General features: G+C 53.5%; 4 protein-coding genes across 4 annotated transcripts; all 4 read right to left on the minus strand.

Moving 5' to 3' along the window:
- Window positions 1-594: 594 nt before the first annotated feature.
- On the minus strand, window positions 595-1,077 carry QC764_609155 (uncharacterized protein; the record flags this gene model as incomplete). Its single annotated transcript, XM_062949393.1, has 1 exon — window positions 595-1,077. One exon carries the CDS (start codon window positions 1,075-1,077, stop codon window positions 595-597), a length of 483 nt encoding a protein of 160 aa, XP_062798132.1.
- A 526-nt stretch (window positions 1,078-1,603) lies between these two features.
- On the minus strand, window positions 1,604-3,159 carry QC764_609160 (uncharacterized protein; the record flags this gene model as incomplete). The annotated part of the gene is made up of 2 exons (XM_062949394.1): window positions 1,604-2,594; window positions 2,654-3,159. The coding sequence occupies 2 exons, from the start codon at window positions 3,157-3,159 to the stop codon at window positions 1,604-1,606; spliced, it is 1,497 nt and encodes a 498-aa protein (XP_062798133.1).
- A 1,267-nt stretch (window positions 3,160-4,426) lies between these two features.
- QC764_609170 (uncharacterized protein) lies at window positions 4,427-7,922 on the minus strand. Its single transcript, XM_062949395.1, has 3 exons — window positions 7,744-7,922; window positions 6,552-7,619; window positions 4,427-6,486 (listed from the first exon to the last, which is right to left on the minus strand). The coding sequence occupies exons 2-3, from the start codon at window positions 6,621-6,623 to the stop codon at window positions 4,696-4,698; spliced, it is 1,863 nt and encodes a 620-aa protein (XP_062798134.1). The 5' UTR covers window positions 6,624-7,619; window positions 7,744-7,922; the 3' UTR covers window positions 4,427-4,695.
- A 1,919-nt stretch (window positions 7,923-9,841) lies between these two features.
- QC764_609180 (uncharacterized protein) lies at window positions 9,842-15,403 on the minus strand (the record flags this gene model as incomplete). The annotated part of the gene is made up of 5 exons (XM_062949396.1): window positions 15,176-15,403; window positions 14,986-15,052; window positions 14,578-14,943; window positions 14,183-14,518; window positions 9,842-14,113 (listed from the first exon to the last, which is right to left on the minus strand). The coding sequence occupies exons 3-5, from the start codon at window positions 14,704-14,706 to the stop codon at window positions 9,842-9,844; spliced, it is 4,737 nt and encodes a 1,578-aa protein (XP_062798135.1). The 5' UTR covers window positions 14,707-14,943; window positions 14,986-15,052; window positions 15,176-15,403.
- Window positions 15,404-15,432: the final 29 nt, after the last annotated feature.

Raw genomic sequence — 15,432 nt, forward strand, 5'->3', positions numbered from 1 at the left:
TATTCAACCCATGACAAATACCATGGGTTAGGGTTATGGCACCTTCATGAGTCGATCCGGGTAAAGAGTTGACCTTTCGCAGCTCATGAGATACCGTAGCATCTATCTCATGGCTCACAATCTGAACACCCCGGGCATATCCCGAGACAATCAGTTTTGTATTTGGGTGACTATCGTTGGATCGACGTCTTGTGGTGGTGATTATGAAGGCTCGTCTTGCTGCAGTAGGGGTGATGGGATAGCCAATGCCAGGGTGAGCAGGGCCAGGAGTGGAATTCTCATCGTGACTGATGCTGACTGTGCAACTCTGAGAGAATTTCTCAGTTGGTGGATATATTCCAATCCCTCGACTGGCTCCCAACCGCCTTGCTACCTTTGATGAACATGAAAAACCTGCATCTCTTTCAGGCTCGTTCTTTCCGTTCGATCCCCCCTCGCTCTTTCCACCTTCCACTGTTGTTGCCATTCGCTCCTTCCTCTTTCCAGCACCGTTCTTTCCAATTTCACTCCTTCCTCCCCTTGGTCCTTCCGCCATCGTTGTTCCTTCCACTAGCGTCCTTCTCATCGTTCCTTCCACCTCACTTCTTCCCCCACTTACTCCCCCTTCCCCTTCTCCCTCCCTCCCTTCTCACCCGCAAACAAACAAATCCAAACCCTCACCACCGCCGGCCCAGCAGCAGAAACAGCAACAGCCCAATCAAACAGATTCCACCCCCCCACCCCCAAAAACCTCTCCCATCCCCCGACAGCCTGCACGGCAGAGACGTGATAGACAAGATCACTGATTAACATCCCCCAGCACATGAGCTTCCACAACTTCAGATCATCGTAGAGCCATAGAATGACTGATTCGTTGAAGGCAAACACCAGCCATGCGCCTGCCAACTGAGTGTAGAGGTATTGATTCTGGGGGGAGAAGGGGGGGGACCATGAGGGGGATGGGGCGGACGATGGCGCTGTGGTAGGAGGAGGGGGGTGAAGAGGGTTAGGTAGGCGCCGTTTAGGGCGCCGAGGGGTTCCAGGAGGAGGAGGACGAGGCGGAGGGGGGATGGTTGTTGATGCTTTGGGTGGGGACATGGTGGGGTGAATAATGGATACCTAGGTTCTGGGAGTTGAGAGTTGAGTTGAGAGGGAGGGTTTAGAGGTTTCGACGTGTGCTGTGGGAGGTAGGTTGTTTCTTTATTCGACATGGGTCTCTGAGGTCAGAGTCTGAGGTAAGCCCTAATAGCAAGGAGGTTTGCGGGGGTGTTAGAGGTGGCGATGGCTCAGATCGGACTTTTGTGGTAGCACAGCCGAAGAAGCGTTCTGACAGCGATGCCAGTGGCCTGGATCGTGATTGTGGCTGCATTTGGTGTGTGGCATCTTCAAGGTGTGGTGATCGTGGAGGTGTGAGATCGAAGGATTGGATTGGAGCGGCTGACACGGGGGTGAGCTGTGGCTGGTGATTACTTGTCAAAGCTGCAATGTTTCAAGCACCCACGCTACATGGTGAATTTTGAGAAGGAGCTGTCGGTAATGTGGTAATGTGGTAATGTGTCAAGTTGTCAATGTGTTGATCTGCTAAAGAGCATACTTCCCCCCTTCCTGGCATCTCTCTCTCACCTCACCTCCTCCTCACTTTAACTCTCATCGGCATCCCCCCCTTCGGATGTCCCGCCAACCCCCCAACCATATAAACCCTCTGTCCCCACAACCTCTTCCCCCCCTCCATAAACACGCTCTCGTCCACCTCAAAATCAAACTCCCTTACCGTCAGCCCCAGTATCATCCTCAACTCCATCATTGCCAGCTCCTGCCCTATACACGCCCTCGGTCCCAGCTCAAACGGCCGGAAGGCGTTCTTGCCTACATATAACTCCTCCCCTTCTTTTGCGAGGAACCTCTCTGGGAGGAATTCTTCGTTGCGGGGGAAATACTCCTCTAATTTGTGGGTGGCAAATGTCGCGCCGATGACGAGGAACCCGTCGGTGGGGTAGGTCTTGCCTGTTTTGTGGTTGTGAAGGGTTACGTCTGGGCGGCCTTGACGGACAGTCAGGGCAGGAGGGAAGATGCGGAGGGTTTCTTTGATTACGGCTGTTGTATAAACCAAGGAGTTCAAGAGTTGAGGGTTGGCGGCGATTTTAGCTGCTGCTTGAGAGGGGTCAGGGCCGAGGATGGCGTCGTGTTCAGAGCGGAGTTTAGCCAGACATTGGGGGTTCTGGGACAAGAGGTAGTAAGCGAAACAGAGGCTGGTGGCGGTGGTGTCGTGGCCGGCGAAGATGAAGATTTTGAGGTGGGGGATGGTGCGGTTGAGGAAGGCTTCGAGGTCGACCTTGGGGTTGGAGTCGGGGTTCTCGGCCAGGTAGGCTTTGACGGCGAGGGAGAGGATGGTCTTGTGGAGGGTGGTGGAGGTTTCGTTGGAGAGGTTCTCTCTTACGGCTGGGGCGAGGACGTTACGGATGATGCGCTCTAGTCGCCAGAGGTCATAGAGACGGAAGGGGTTCAAGAGTTTGACGAGGGCGTCGGGGGTTCGGTTGGGGATGAGCCATTTGACCTGGTCGGCGATTGCTTTTTCCAGAGGGTTGCCTTCTGCTTGGCACTTGAAGTTGTTGCCCCTGAACAGGTGAGTAAATGGTCACTCAAGCAGCTGGCAAGTAGGCTCTGCTCGACTCACAAGACAGCACGACCAATGACATCAATCGTCAAATTTATAGCCAACTGCTGCATCTTGACGACCTCCCCCGACATGGCAACCTTCCTCAGATGCCTCTTGAAAATATCGATCTCCTCAATGAACTCCGGAGCCATCGTCGCAACATTTTTGGCAGAGAAACCGGGGTTGTAAATCGCCCGCCATCTTTTCCACTCAGGCCCATCCATCGTCAACAAGTCCTTGCCCTGGAACATGGGTTTGAACATATCTTTCAGCTGATTCGATTTGGGGAGAGTCTTTGCCAACACCTGCTGATTGGAAAACTGAGACACTATCTCGGGATCCATAACATAGAGAATGGGATCAATCATCGGCCAGACATCCATCACGATAACGCCATCTTTTATAATATCTGAGTGTTGGCGCAGAAATAGTGACGTGAGTGTTAGGCGGTTGATCTCCATTGGGACATCTTTGAAGGCTTTGCCGCTTTCAATCATGTGGCCAAAGATGAAGTGGTGAGGCATGCCCGGCTGCAGACAAGGTTAGTGAGATCCCATCCATGTATCAGGAAGTAGCGAAACTGACTGTGTTGGTATCTTTGGCGTACTTTCGGATCTTCATGCGTACGGTGTAGAGCCGGTAAACAAATCGAACAAGAAGGAGCACAACGATGTAGCCGGCTGTCCTGCCCACCAGGGCAAAGGAAAGCGATGCCATCTTGGAGTACCTAGTTCAGCTTTTCGCCTGGCTCAAGGAAAGGCGAGGAGCAAAATCAAAAAGAAAAAATTGTTGATGCTCCGGGGGCAAGTTGAATTTATGGTATTGGTCTAGACACGACCGGGGAGCGGCCAAGGATGCTGACATTCTTTCCTAGATGTCACCATGGTATGCAAAACCCATGCGCCAACGACCAACAACGACCAACAACGTTGACTAGCTCCAACAGCAACCGGGAAACACGCGTGTTCAGATGCATAGAGTCACAATAACGCTGGCGTTATCTGCCTAGAAGTCGCTCCAGGTGACAGCGCTTACAACCAAGGGCTAAATTAGAAGTTGCCACTTTGGCAGCGTCCTTGAAGCCTGCCAATATTGGTAGGTAGCCAGCCTGATTTGACTATAAAAGGAGTTTGGCTAGCTAGCAGGGCATGGCGTGTCTTATCCGGTGTGGTCTAGCCGTCCTAGGCAAAACATTCGAAAACATTACAATATACGAAAATCGCAGCCAAAAACTGGGCCTGTTTCTTGCCAAGTAATACAGCAATATCTCAACCTACCCACGTATAATTGATGATGGTTTGAATGATGCTCCAATTCCCAGACCTTCGTAATCGCTGGCTTTCAAAGGCCTGGTACTTACCATTGAATTATGAGGCCCCATTGAACCATAAGCGCATTGAACTGTGAGGGCCTATTGAACTGTGAGGGTCACTGCCCATTGAACTGCGGCCACCGCAGCCATCGCTAAACCACCGATTGTAGCGTCATGGCCAGGATCTCAGGCCTCAATTGTTCAGGCCCGTCAAGTACGAACCTTTGGAAAATACAAGACGAGAGCACTGACAATGGGAAAACCCAGTTTTCCCATGCATAATGTGGCTTTTGCGATGTTCATACACCCAAAGGTTAATTTCTGCCCAATTTGCCCAGGACGATTAGACCACACCGGATAAGACGTGCCATGCCCTGCTAGCTAGCCAGACTCTATAAAAGTCTATCTGATGTGTCCTGCCTGGGATGAACATGAAGTCTACCCAAGTACACTCGGCGTTATGCAAGGTCGACACTGAACCCGAACCTAGCCAGAGAACCGAAACACCACGTACACACGACAAGGCAAATCAGATCAAGAAGCGAAGTGTTGTGATTCAGCCCTGCGGCTTATGATTGCTGCATTACATTTGCAAATATATTCCAAAAGCTAAATGCCTACCCAATAAATACGCCAAAAATATTTCCAAACATGTGTATCATTTGCCCCCAAAAAAGCTTTCATCATCTATGTTCATTGACTCCCCCTTCCCCGAAAACTATCCATCTCAAAAGAAGAGTGTACTTTTTTAAAGAAGAACAGCAGCCAAACCAGCCACCGCAGCGAGCAGACCCTCAACAGGGCCAACAGCACGGCCAGCACCGGCTGTCACTGGGGTGTTGGTTGTGGAAGGGAGGTCAGTCACAGCGGGAACGGTGACTGTGCCGAAGGAGGTCGGAACAACGACGACGGGGGGCTCAACATCGGGACCGCCGGTGACATCAGGGCCGTCAGTAACGACGGGGGGCTCCTCGCCGCCAGGACCCCCAGTGACGATGGGCTCCTCCTCTTCGGTGGTGGTAGGGGGAACCTCTGGACCGGGGCCGCCGGTAACCTCGGGACCATCGGTGACGACGGGAGGCTCCTCCTCAGGCTCCCCGGTGGTGGTAGGAGGAACTTCGGGACCGGGACCACCAGTGACCTCAGGGCCGTCAGTGACAACAGGGGGCTCCTCCTCATCAGTGCTGGTAGGGGGAACCTCGGGGCCGGGGCCGCCAGTGACCTCAGGACCGTCGGTGACGATGGGGGGGGTGACCTCGCCGCCCTCGGTGGTGGTGGGGACGGCAGGAACGTCAGTCACGGGGCAGACGGTGGTGGTGACGATGGTCTCGGTGGTGACAATGACGACGCCGCCAGTGGGGCAGGCGGGAACAGTCGAGGGGCACTGGGTGATGGTCTTGACCGTGGTGGTGGTGATGGTGCTGGTGGTCCACTCCTCGGTGGTGGTGGTGCCGGTGCTGTCCTCGTCTTTGGTGGTGGTAATGGTGGGGGTATCGGTCACGCTGGGTTCCTCGGTAGGCTCATCGGTGGGAGTAGCAGTTGGCTCCTCGGTGGGCTCCTCGGTGGGCTCGGCAGTAGGAGTGGCAGTGGGCTCCTCGGTCTCGGTGGGAGTCACAGTAGGCTCCTCGGTTGGCTCGTCAGTAGGAGTAACGGTAGGCTCATCAGTTGGGGTCACAGTCGGCTCATCCGTAGGAGTAGCGGAGGGCTCGGTAGTAGTCTCGTCATCCTCGCAGTAGTCGTCATCGGTGGTGGTAGGTCCACCGGTAGGAGTGGCTGTGGGCTCCTCAGTGTCGGTAGGAGTGACGGTTGGTTCCTCAGTGTCAGTGGGAGTGGCAGTTGGCTCCTCAGTAGGCTCCTCCGTGGGCTCATCGGTAGGAGTGGCGGTAGGCTCCTCCGTGTCCGTAGGAGTCACAGTAGGCTCATCGGTAGGAGTGACGGTGGGCTCAGTGGTCGTCGTCTCGTCGTCCTCGCAGTAGTCATCATCCGTCGTGGTAGGCGCCTCAGTCTCGGTCGAGGTAACAGTTGGCTCATCAGTGGGAGTCACAGTTGGCTCGTCGGTGGGAGTAACAGTTGGCTCCTCAGAGTCGGTGGGAGTGGCGGTAGGCTCCTCAGACTCAGTGGGAGTGACAGTGGGCTCGTCGGTAGGAGTGACAGTGGGCTCGTCGGTAGGAGTAGCAGTGGGCTCCGTGGTAGTAGTCTCGTCATCCTCACAGTAATCATCATCATCGGTCGAAGTGCTTGTTGGCTCCTCGCTGGTCCAGGTCTCCGAGATGGTGTATGTCTCGATGGTGGTGGTAGTGGGCTCGACACTTGGCTCGGTTGTGGGCTCAGCGGTAGCGGTAGCCGAGGTGTGCGTCATGGTGTACACAATGCACGAGCAGACCGAGCTCACAGACTGGACACTGCCATCGCAATTGTAGAAATTAGTTGGGATGGCGGTGGCCGCTGTGGTGGTGCCGGCAATGAAGTCGGGGCAGAAGGCCGAAGCCTCGGCCGCGTAGTTGGCGTCGATGAGGTTGCGGTAGCAGTTGTCCTCATGCTATTCACCTTGTTAGCTGTCATCTCATCTCATGATAAACATCAGACGAACATGTGGTTCCTTACACAGTCGGGCCATTCGGTGGCGGCACCCAGACCCACGGCCAGGGCGCCCAGAGACAAAGTAGAAACGCGCATGTTTATGTACCCCTTTTCTTTCCCAGAGAGCGAATGACTAAATCGACACAAGAAGGCAGACGAGAAACGAGCGACTGCGGGACCCGAAGGTCTATGTACGAGATTTCAATGCTGGGTGAGCGGAAGGTGAGGAAAGGGAACCCCAGATCCCGAGGAGGTGGGTGGACCAGCATCTTTATCTCTTGCCCAGCATCTCGTTTCCTTCTAGCCTTTCTTCTCCTTCCGGAAAGTCCATAGTTTGATGCCGAGCCCCGGCTCGCAGGCGCCGGAGGGCACTCCACACACACACACCTGGAGCGCGGCGTCAATACGAAGCCAGCCTTTTTTTGGAGCAACGATTGGACCGTCCCAGACCACGCGAGGTCCCGGTCGACAGGGGTTGGTGATCTCCACCAAGAACTCAGCTCTTGGGCGACAGGGGTCCAATCTTTGTCGCCGCCAGCGCCCGGTGGAGATTGCAGTTTTCCTTTCCAGTGCTTCCCTTCAAACTGCATAATAATGGCTTGCCATGCGGGTGGAGATGATGGTAATGATGATGATGATATTGGATGGATGTTTGTCCGATGGCAGATCTCCCATTGTGCCTGGTACCTGGATCGATCGGCACAGCAACAAAAGAGAGAGCGAGAGGGTGAGTGAGAGAGAGAAGGAAAGAGAGAAAGGAACAATGCAGCACGCCGCAGGGTACAGTGCAATGCAGATGGCCACTCAATTCAAGACCAACACCGGCCAGTCAATCGCGGCCACCGCAGCTTTCTCCACACTGTTGACTGCAGTGGGCTGAGCACATCCCCAGCCTCTGATTGGACGGCCAAGACGTTGCTCGTTTTTTGACATCTGTGTTTGGTACCAAGAGAATCACCTCAGATGCCGTCGTGGAATATTGGAAAGCCTCAGGGCCAACACGACCACCTGCAGAGCAAATCACCTGAGACATGGAGAATCCTTTGCGGAGAAGAACTTTCTCAACGTGCCCGACTGACATGGAGGAGGGTCCTGCCCAATTGACGTCACAATGGGACGGTAACAGCGAACACCGGCACTGATTATGGCCTGTCATCGCTTCTCTCCACCATCAGTCTGGGGCAGTTGTAAGGGTATTCTTACATTCTCAACATACCATTAGATAATAGGTCTTTTTTGGTCCTCGCATCTTTGGGTAGAAACACGATGACTGCATCCCTCAGGCACCGAGGGGCACCAAACAAACACCCGCCTCCGACAGCAACATCGGATCTGTGGATTCAATACTACCCCGCCGCCAGTTGCCTGTTGCTGACATATACCGGGCCAAAAGCCGGGCGATCGTAATCATGATACAGTTCTGACAGCTGTGCCGGAATGGCAGTGAGGCCTTGTTGGTTTGACATTTTGTTTGTATTTTTGGTGCTAGAACCAGTCCGGCCACATTGCGGTATTACTTGCTGACAAAGGTGGGTGTTACAGCTTTTGACTTTGTATCAGTAGAATTAAGATTGCAATGTAAGGTAGTAAACAAACTCTTACATTCAGCCTGTTCCGTCGGTCCTGAGGGGAGACCATCAGCACACAAATAAACCCCGTGATCATACCCGTCCAGTTCGCATTGCCTCTTACACCTTCAGCTCACCACTGCGGCGCCAAAACCCCAACCCCCATCCCAACCCGGCGTTTACGGATATTGCCCCTACAAATGGAAACGGCAAAAAAAAGGGGGCACGTAACACAACCTCAATCCTTCCGCCACAACGCCAGGTCCGAGTGTCCAACGTCCATCCCAAGCTCACAGGTGGCACAACTTTCGACAGACGGCTATGCAAAGGAACAATCCAATATTACAACTCTAGAAATAAAAAGCCACAGCCAGCCACAACTGCTCATGCCAGGCATCACAACGTAATGAAAAAACAAAAATCATGATTCCGGAAGTCCACGAGTGCAAAGGAAGAGAAAGGTGCTCGAAGTCAAAGACACGGGACGGAAAGCCTCAGATCTTCGAGTTTCAGATGTTTCACCTTACCCATTCCTCAAAGAATACCACAAAAGAATTATATACCAAGAAAACCATGCGATTTTATCAAAGAGCGTGCGTGAGAACATCGTGGCAATAGGACTGGAGAAAGTTCTGTTGAAAATCATGGCAACTCCTGCCAAGGAGGAAAAATACCTCGATCAAAATGAATCTCGAGATGGATTGATGATCAACACTGTGCAACAATGCACATGAGAAAGAGACTGATATTCTCCTCTTACTTGGCAGGAGATCATCCTTTCTAAGGTAGGTAAGCAGATGAGTCGGGATTTAGGTACTTCTTGAAGCCGACAGCTTCACTATAAACCCTCCCTCAAAGCTAACTATCTACATCCACAAAAGAAACAACCCCATGCGGCCAAGAATCCCATTCGCCTTCACCAGAAAATAACCACAAAACAACATGGTCCGCTCTGTTCATTCTAATTTCAGTGCCCCTTTTTTCGATTTTGCAGCCTCTCTTCATCGGCAAAAAGAACAAGGCAAACTGCCTCCTCCCACCACTCACTCACCGGTTTTCATCCATAGAAAAGCAACAACAAACCTTCGACACAGTAATTCTCTTACAAAACACTATACCAACAACAAAGAACCCAGAACACTCACCCCATCACCAACCACCACCACCCCATCCACTTTTCACTTCATCTTTTTTCCCCCTCAGCCTCAACACACGACTTAGAAACCTCTTCAGCTGAATCCAAAAAGCACTCCTCGCGTCATCCCCCAGTAAACAAAAACCCTCACTCCACTTCCTCAGCCTCCCTGAATCCACACCTACCAACCACTCGGTATTCCGTGGAAAAAGCGAGCCATCAGCCCAAAAGAACAACAAGGGATCCCTTCAATCCAAATCCTCACTGCCAAAAGTGCCAACTCGAATCACTTCATCATGGCCAGTGATCCCAAAATCATCAGTTCACTAGTGGGCACTTGCTTCCCAGCCATATGCCAGGTTCTTCAATGGACAGACCAGCTTCGTGCCAGTGGTGGTAGCAAAACACGACTCGACAAGTCAGAAAAGAACAAGACGGGAGAGGGAGTCTAACAGTTGCGTTCTGTATTATGATTCATCGTGTACCTTTCTCATTTCATACCCAATCACACAACCCATCATCAAAACGTACATAGTCTTCCAATCTAAGATCGCAAACTCTTCATTCAGATCACACTCCCGCCACCCCTCCCTTTTTTGACATCCGCTTTATCAACTTTCTCCCGTCGGCCCAGCCCTCACCACCTCCCCCTTGTCCAACACAACCTCCCAATCCGCCCCCTCCACCGCCTCCGCCTTGTGCGCAATCGTAATGACGGTAGAATACCTCAGCTCCTCCCTCAACAATCGCTGGATATACCTCGCCGTCTCCCCGTCAATACTCGCCGTCGCCTCATCCATAATCACCACCGGGCTCCTCCTCAAAATCGCCCTCCCCAACCCCACCAGCTGCCTCTGCCCCTGAGACAAATTCTTTCCCCCTCCATCCACCGGACTGTCGAGCGTGAAATCCCCCGACATCCCCAGCACCCGTTGCAACACATCCGCTCTTTCGGTCTCCCCTCTCTCGTCAAGCGGGTCGAGATTATCCCTTAGTGTACCGGCGAACAGAACCGGGTCTTGGGCGACAAATGTGATGTTCTTTCTCAGCGCGTGTTTGTCAACGTCCGCAAGGTTGACGTTGCCAATGCGGATTGACCCCCCTGTACCCGCGTCGGGGTGTAATGTCCCCAGTAGACTCAATGCCAGTGTACTCTTTCCTGACCCAGTGCGACCAGTAACAGCCACGTTGCGAGTGCCGCCTGGAATGGCAAAGGTGACATTCTTGAGCACGGGTTCAAACTCTGGCGCGTACCGCAAAGTAACATTGTCGAATACAATAGCATCCCCATACAAAGGCCAGGCAGCTGGCGGTTTGAAGCTCCCCTTGGGTTCCTGCTCCAGACTCAGCAGCTCAACGATGCGCTCGACGCTGACAAACTGCATCTGCAGCTCGCCATACCGACGACAGAGGCTGTGAGTCGACCTGACAAAGTTCGCCGCCGAAGCAAGAACAAACCCGACGGTACCACCCGAGAGACCCGAGAGGACGGCCGTGAGGGTCAACGCAAAGGTGGTGAAGGCGGAGAGCAAATCGAAGCGGTACTGAAGCCAGCTTTGTAACGACCAATAAAAGTGGTCCATTCGCTGGAAGGAGTCGGTGGTGAAAACGATGCGGTTTTGGTAGTGTGGCTGGGCCCGGAAGGCGCGAACCGTCGCGAGCCCTTCGAGGAGCGTGCCAAAGTTGGACATCAGCGGTGATAACGACACCGTCTCGAGTCTTCGCAATGACTGAGAGGTGGGGAGGAAGCTGTCAAAAATCCAGAAGAAGATGCCTGTCATGATGACGCTAATAACAAGGAATGACGGCGTGATGGTGGCAATCACAGTGATGGCAGACAGCCAGGCAAACGTGGACCATGTCACAGTCTGCAGCAATACGGCCACGCTTCCATCAACGGTGCCCATGTCAGACGTGAGCCTGTTCATCAACCTCCCCACTGGGGTGACGTCGTAGAACCGGAAGGTGGCGTTGGAGACGCGCTGCATGGTCTCGCGGAACAGGTTCTTGCCAGCTTCGTAGATGATGCCCACGAGGGCAATATCAGAGCACGTTACCGTAAACACCTGGATGAGGGAGAGCACCAGGAGGCCGACAGCCCAGGGCATCACGTTGTCGGCTGGCGAGGGTAGATAACGACTCAAGTCAAGCCAGCTCTTCAAGCCACCAACTCGAGATTGCTGGAAGACGTGTTGAGAGAAGACTGCTTGTTGAAGATCGTCTGGGTGACCGCTCAGCCCAAGAGCATGTAGGCGGTGAGCATTCGCCGGCTTGTCATCGTATCCCTCACCCCATTCCTTGAGGAACCAAAAGTAGCCAACCTTGGCAGCCCTAAACGCAATAAAGAAACCGATCATGGTAAACCACCAGGCAATCCTGCCAGCCTTGATGTATCGCCAATACACTGATACCAACACGCCGCCATGTACGCGGTGTTCGTCCTGGATAAACTTGTCGGGCACTGGCTCTTCCCCCTCTCCCCCATTGTCGGCGGGAGCAGCCTCCTGTTCTTGAGTAGCAGCCAGGGCAGCCAGGTGTTCGAGCTCTCTTTCATTATTCTCCAGCTCCGCCATGCTGTACGTTTGAACTTTCCCACCCTCGACAACCTCAATGACTTGGTAGGCGTAGCGTTTGACGATATCCACTCGATGAGTTACAAACACGATCAGCCGTCCAGCTGTCAGAGGGGCTTGCCTGTTGGCAAAGAGATTCTGCAGAATGCTCGTTGCCGTCTGGTGATCCAATGCCGCAATGGGATCATCCAGCAGCAAGATACGAGCGCGACTGTAAAGAGCCCTGGCCAAAGCCACGCGAGCCCTCTGTCCACCAGACAGGCCCACCCCGTTCTCGCCAATCAGCGTGAGGTCCTTGGACTTGAACTTGTCAAGGTCATCCCGCAGGCAACAAGCATCGATGACCTGATCAAACCGCGCCTTGTCGTAGACCGAGCAGAACAAAATATTGTCCCTGATACTCATGCTCTCCAACCATGGTGATTGGGCACAATAGGCAATAACCTCCTTGGGCACCCTTCTCTCACCGCCATGTTGATCCAGCTCACCTAAAACCGCCTGAAGAAGTGCCGTCTTGCCGATACCAACTCTCCCGCAGACCATGGTCAAACCGGCTTTGCACGAAAGCGTGACATCTTTGAGGACCTCCTTCGTCGCCCCAGGCCATGAGAACGACGCCCTCTCCACTGCAATCTCCAGTTTTCCAAGAGGACCATCCGACCCTTCCCCACCTTGCCCGTCCCAGTCATCATTCTCCCTGTCTGGCTCCGTCATAAACTTCTCGATTCTTTGCATCGACACCCTGGCATTAAGCAACGTCTGGAACATTTGCGGCATCTCCCGCAGACTACTTTCTAACATTCCAAACAGATCCAGCGCCGGAAACGCGATATCCACGGTCAAAGGTTTCTTGGAGATGAGTGTGTAAGCCAAAAAGGCCGCCAAAGGAAACAAGAAGCCGACCAGCGAGTTGATCGTCTTGATGAAGAGAGAGACAATGTTGGCCGTGGCTCTCTTGACCAGCTCGGCCCTCCTGCTGTCCATGATCTGTTCCAACCAGGCGTCCTGCCAGTCATACCAGCGTAAATGTCTGATGGACTCGACAAATTGCGAGGTTCTTTGAAGCTTGACGTCCGTGATTGACCGGCGAGCTCTCTCAATGTTGACAAAGACCTTCATAAGGAGAACGTTGACGGCCATACCGAGTAGAATAACAAGGGCACCGGATAGCGCGGCGGGTCCAAGTATCTTCCAAATAAGGTAGACCGAGAACAAAAAGTTGAACGGCTTGGTAAAGATATCGGGTACCTCCCAGAAGCGCTGTGCCACGTCGTATACGTCGCTGCGCAAGATATTCATGATCTTGCCGGTCGAGGAGGGAGAGTCGTCGGGTTTGGTCTTGATCGTTCTGAGTTGAGGAATGAAGGGCTTGATGGTCTGGTAATGGTGATGGAACCATGCCGCGAGCCGCTGGTATCGGGTTGGCTCTACTTTATCGGCGTCTTCGCTGTGCCTAGACTCACTGTCTGTAAGTGTGGTTTCCGAGGAGATGCCATCGGACGGAGATTCGGGCTGAGCCTGGGAGGCGCCCTCGATGGAGTCGGTACCGCCACCGGGAAAAGTGAAGGCCTTCCGACGAAGCGTCTTTTCGTATATCATGGTGATCATCTCTCCACGAGAGCGCTCGTAGTTGCGACGGCAGAACCAAATACTAAAGACAGACGACTGTGCCTTAACTAGCCTCCCAAACAGCGTGAGGCCCGCATAGATCATCGCGGTTCGTTTATCCGGCGGGCTGGACGACAGTGCACCGAGCAACTGTTTCAGCAGAACAGGCTCGATCAGCTCCACCGTGCATTCGAGTACTCCCAGACATGTCGTGATCACGAGGTCGAGGCCGTTCGCCTTTAGCAGACGGACGAGAACAGTGCCAGTGAGCTCTCGAAAGAGCGTGTGTAATCTTCCATGTTGAAACTCAAGGGCAAGAAACCACACGTCATCGTCGTTCAGTTGCCGGCTGTACCCGACCTTCATCAATGGGCTTAACCACGACACAGTCATCCACTGCCAGGCTGTGATGAGATCTTCGGGACTGCGAACATCAGAGTTTGGGGCTGTGAATGGCTTGCTGATTCCGGCACTTTCCGTGTAGGGTTCCCTCAACGGCATGTTCAGCATCACGAGTATCGAGGCGAAGGTCAGAGATAGTTCGCCAACCCAGACAGCCGTCGAGGGCCAGCCATTGCCAGCAACATCGGGAACCACAATGAATAAGGCTAGTTCCACCAGAAGTAAAGCCCCTTGGATCATCAAGACGGCGCCTGGAAGGGTCCTTGGACGCTCGAGGACGAGCATCGTGCTAGATATGACCTATCGACGTCCATATCAGCATCCCAGGCACAGATCCTGCCATGTGGGCGTAGCAAGGACAGGACTTACAGCTGGGCCCACGGGCATCAAGAGAACCTGAGCATTTTCCGGCCAGATGACTGCCCCCGTAACGCCCAACAGGGGAGCTCCAACAGACAACAACAGGAGTGACAAATTCCATATCGTCCACTTTGACCTTTTGACTCCCAAAGAGTCGCCCGTTTCCTGATCGATAGCAGAGATTTTCGTCTCCTCAGCGGCAAATCTGCGTAACCAGGTTGGGCGATACCTTGACCACACCGGGCCAAGCCCATATCGAAGTGTTACTGTCAGCAAGGCAATCCATAACGGAACGTGGCCCACGACGCCCAGGCATTGATGACTGAAGGTGCCCAGTGATGGTATCTAGAACGTGTCAATCAACTTGTGCGTTTTGTCTCCAAGGCGGTGTAGTGGCAACGTACCCATATCCTCTGGCAGCAGCTATAGCAGGGCCAGAAGCTGTCCCACCATCGTGAAGATGACGTGGACGTCATAGTAGCGCCTGGGTTCCCCCGCAAAATCCAGAGCCAATCGTCCAGCAGAGACGACATGGAGGAGAAAAAAAAGAGTGATCAGGCCCCAAGATCGATATCCAGCAGAGACGAAAGCCCTATCCTATTAACATATCATGGGAGTCGGAGACATCTCCGGGGAGAAAGTGGGAAGAGAGCGCCGCCGAATCGGAAGGCCGGATGTTGGTTTAGCTACAGGTCAACGGCGAGGTTGATTGGAGAGAAAAGGGGGTTGCGGTGCTAAACTTGCACCAGCGGCCCCTCCTGGCACAGGGCCCATTGTTAACAGCCACGGGGCAGACCGGCGTACGGACGGGCGGTCGGGACCTTTGCCATCGTAGCATGCCAAGCTTGGTATCAAAATGCTCTCCGAACCGGGCCGCATCTGACAATCGAGTCTGTTCAGCCCTTTGTCTGCTCGAAAGATGAGATGAAAATGACGGTAACTTGCCCTGCCAAGACTCGGCAATTCTCCGTGCGCGCGCTGATCAACTACGGCAGAACGTACCATACCGGTAGTGGAGGGAGCTCACATGGAATGACGGCAGCAGATGGAAATGGAGAGAGTCAGCAACACGAATGGTCCTGCAGGCGCGGATAAAGGGAGGTCGTACCGGTCACCGTCGCCGGCATCGCTGCAAGACAAATGCTTTGCGTGGGACACGTTGCAGCACCAAGTGCCGGGAAACTGGGAAAGGAGACCAATCTGATGACACGAGGCAAAGGGAGAGTTGTGAGAAGTTTGGTCCATGAGATGCAATGCAC

This window comes from Podospora pseudoanserina, chromosome 6, assembly GCF_035222485.1.
Source record: "Podospora pseudoanserina strain CBS 124.78 chromosome 6, whole genome shotgun sequence".
Classification (NCBI taxonomy): Eukaryota; Fungi; Ascomycota; class Sordariomycetes; order Sordariales; family Podosporaceae; genus Podospora; species Podospora pseudoanserina.

Excerpts from the sequence above, each read along its gene's own strand:
- QC764_609170 (XM_062949395.1), bottom strand. The coding sequence starts at position 6,623 with ATGCGCGTTTCTACTTTGTCTCTGGGCGCCCTGGCCGTGGGTCTGGGT. Across the intron at positions 6,487-6,551 it reads CCACCGAATGGCCCGACTGT|CATGAGGACAACTGCTACCG; the intron begins GTAAGGAACCAC and ends CAAGGTGAATAG.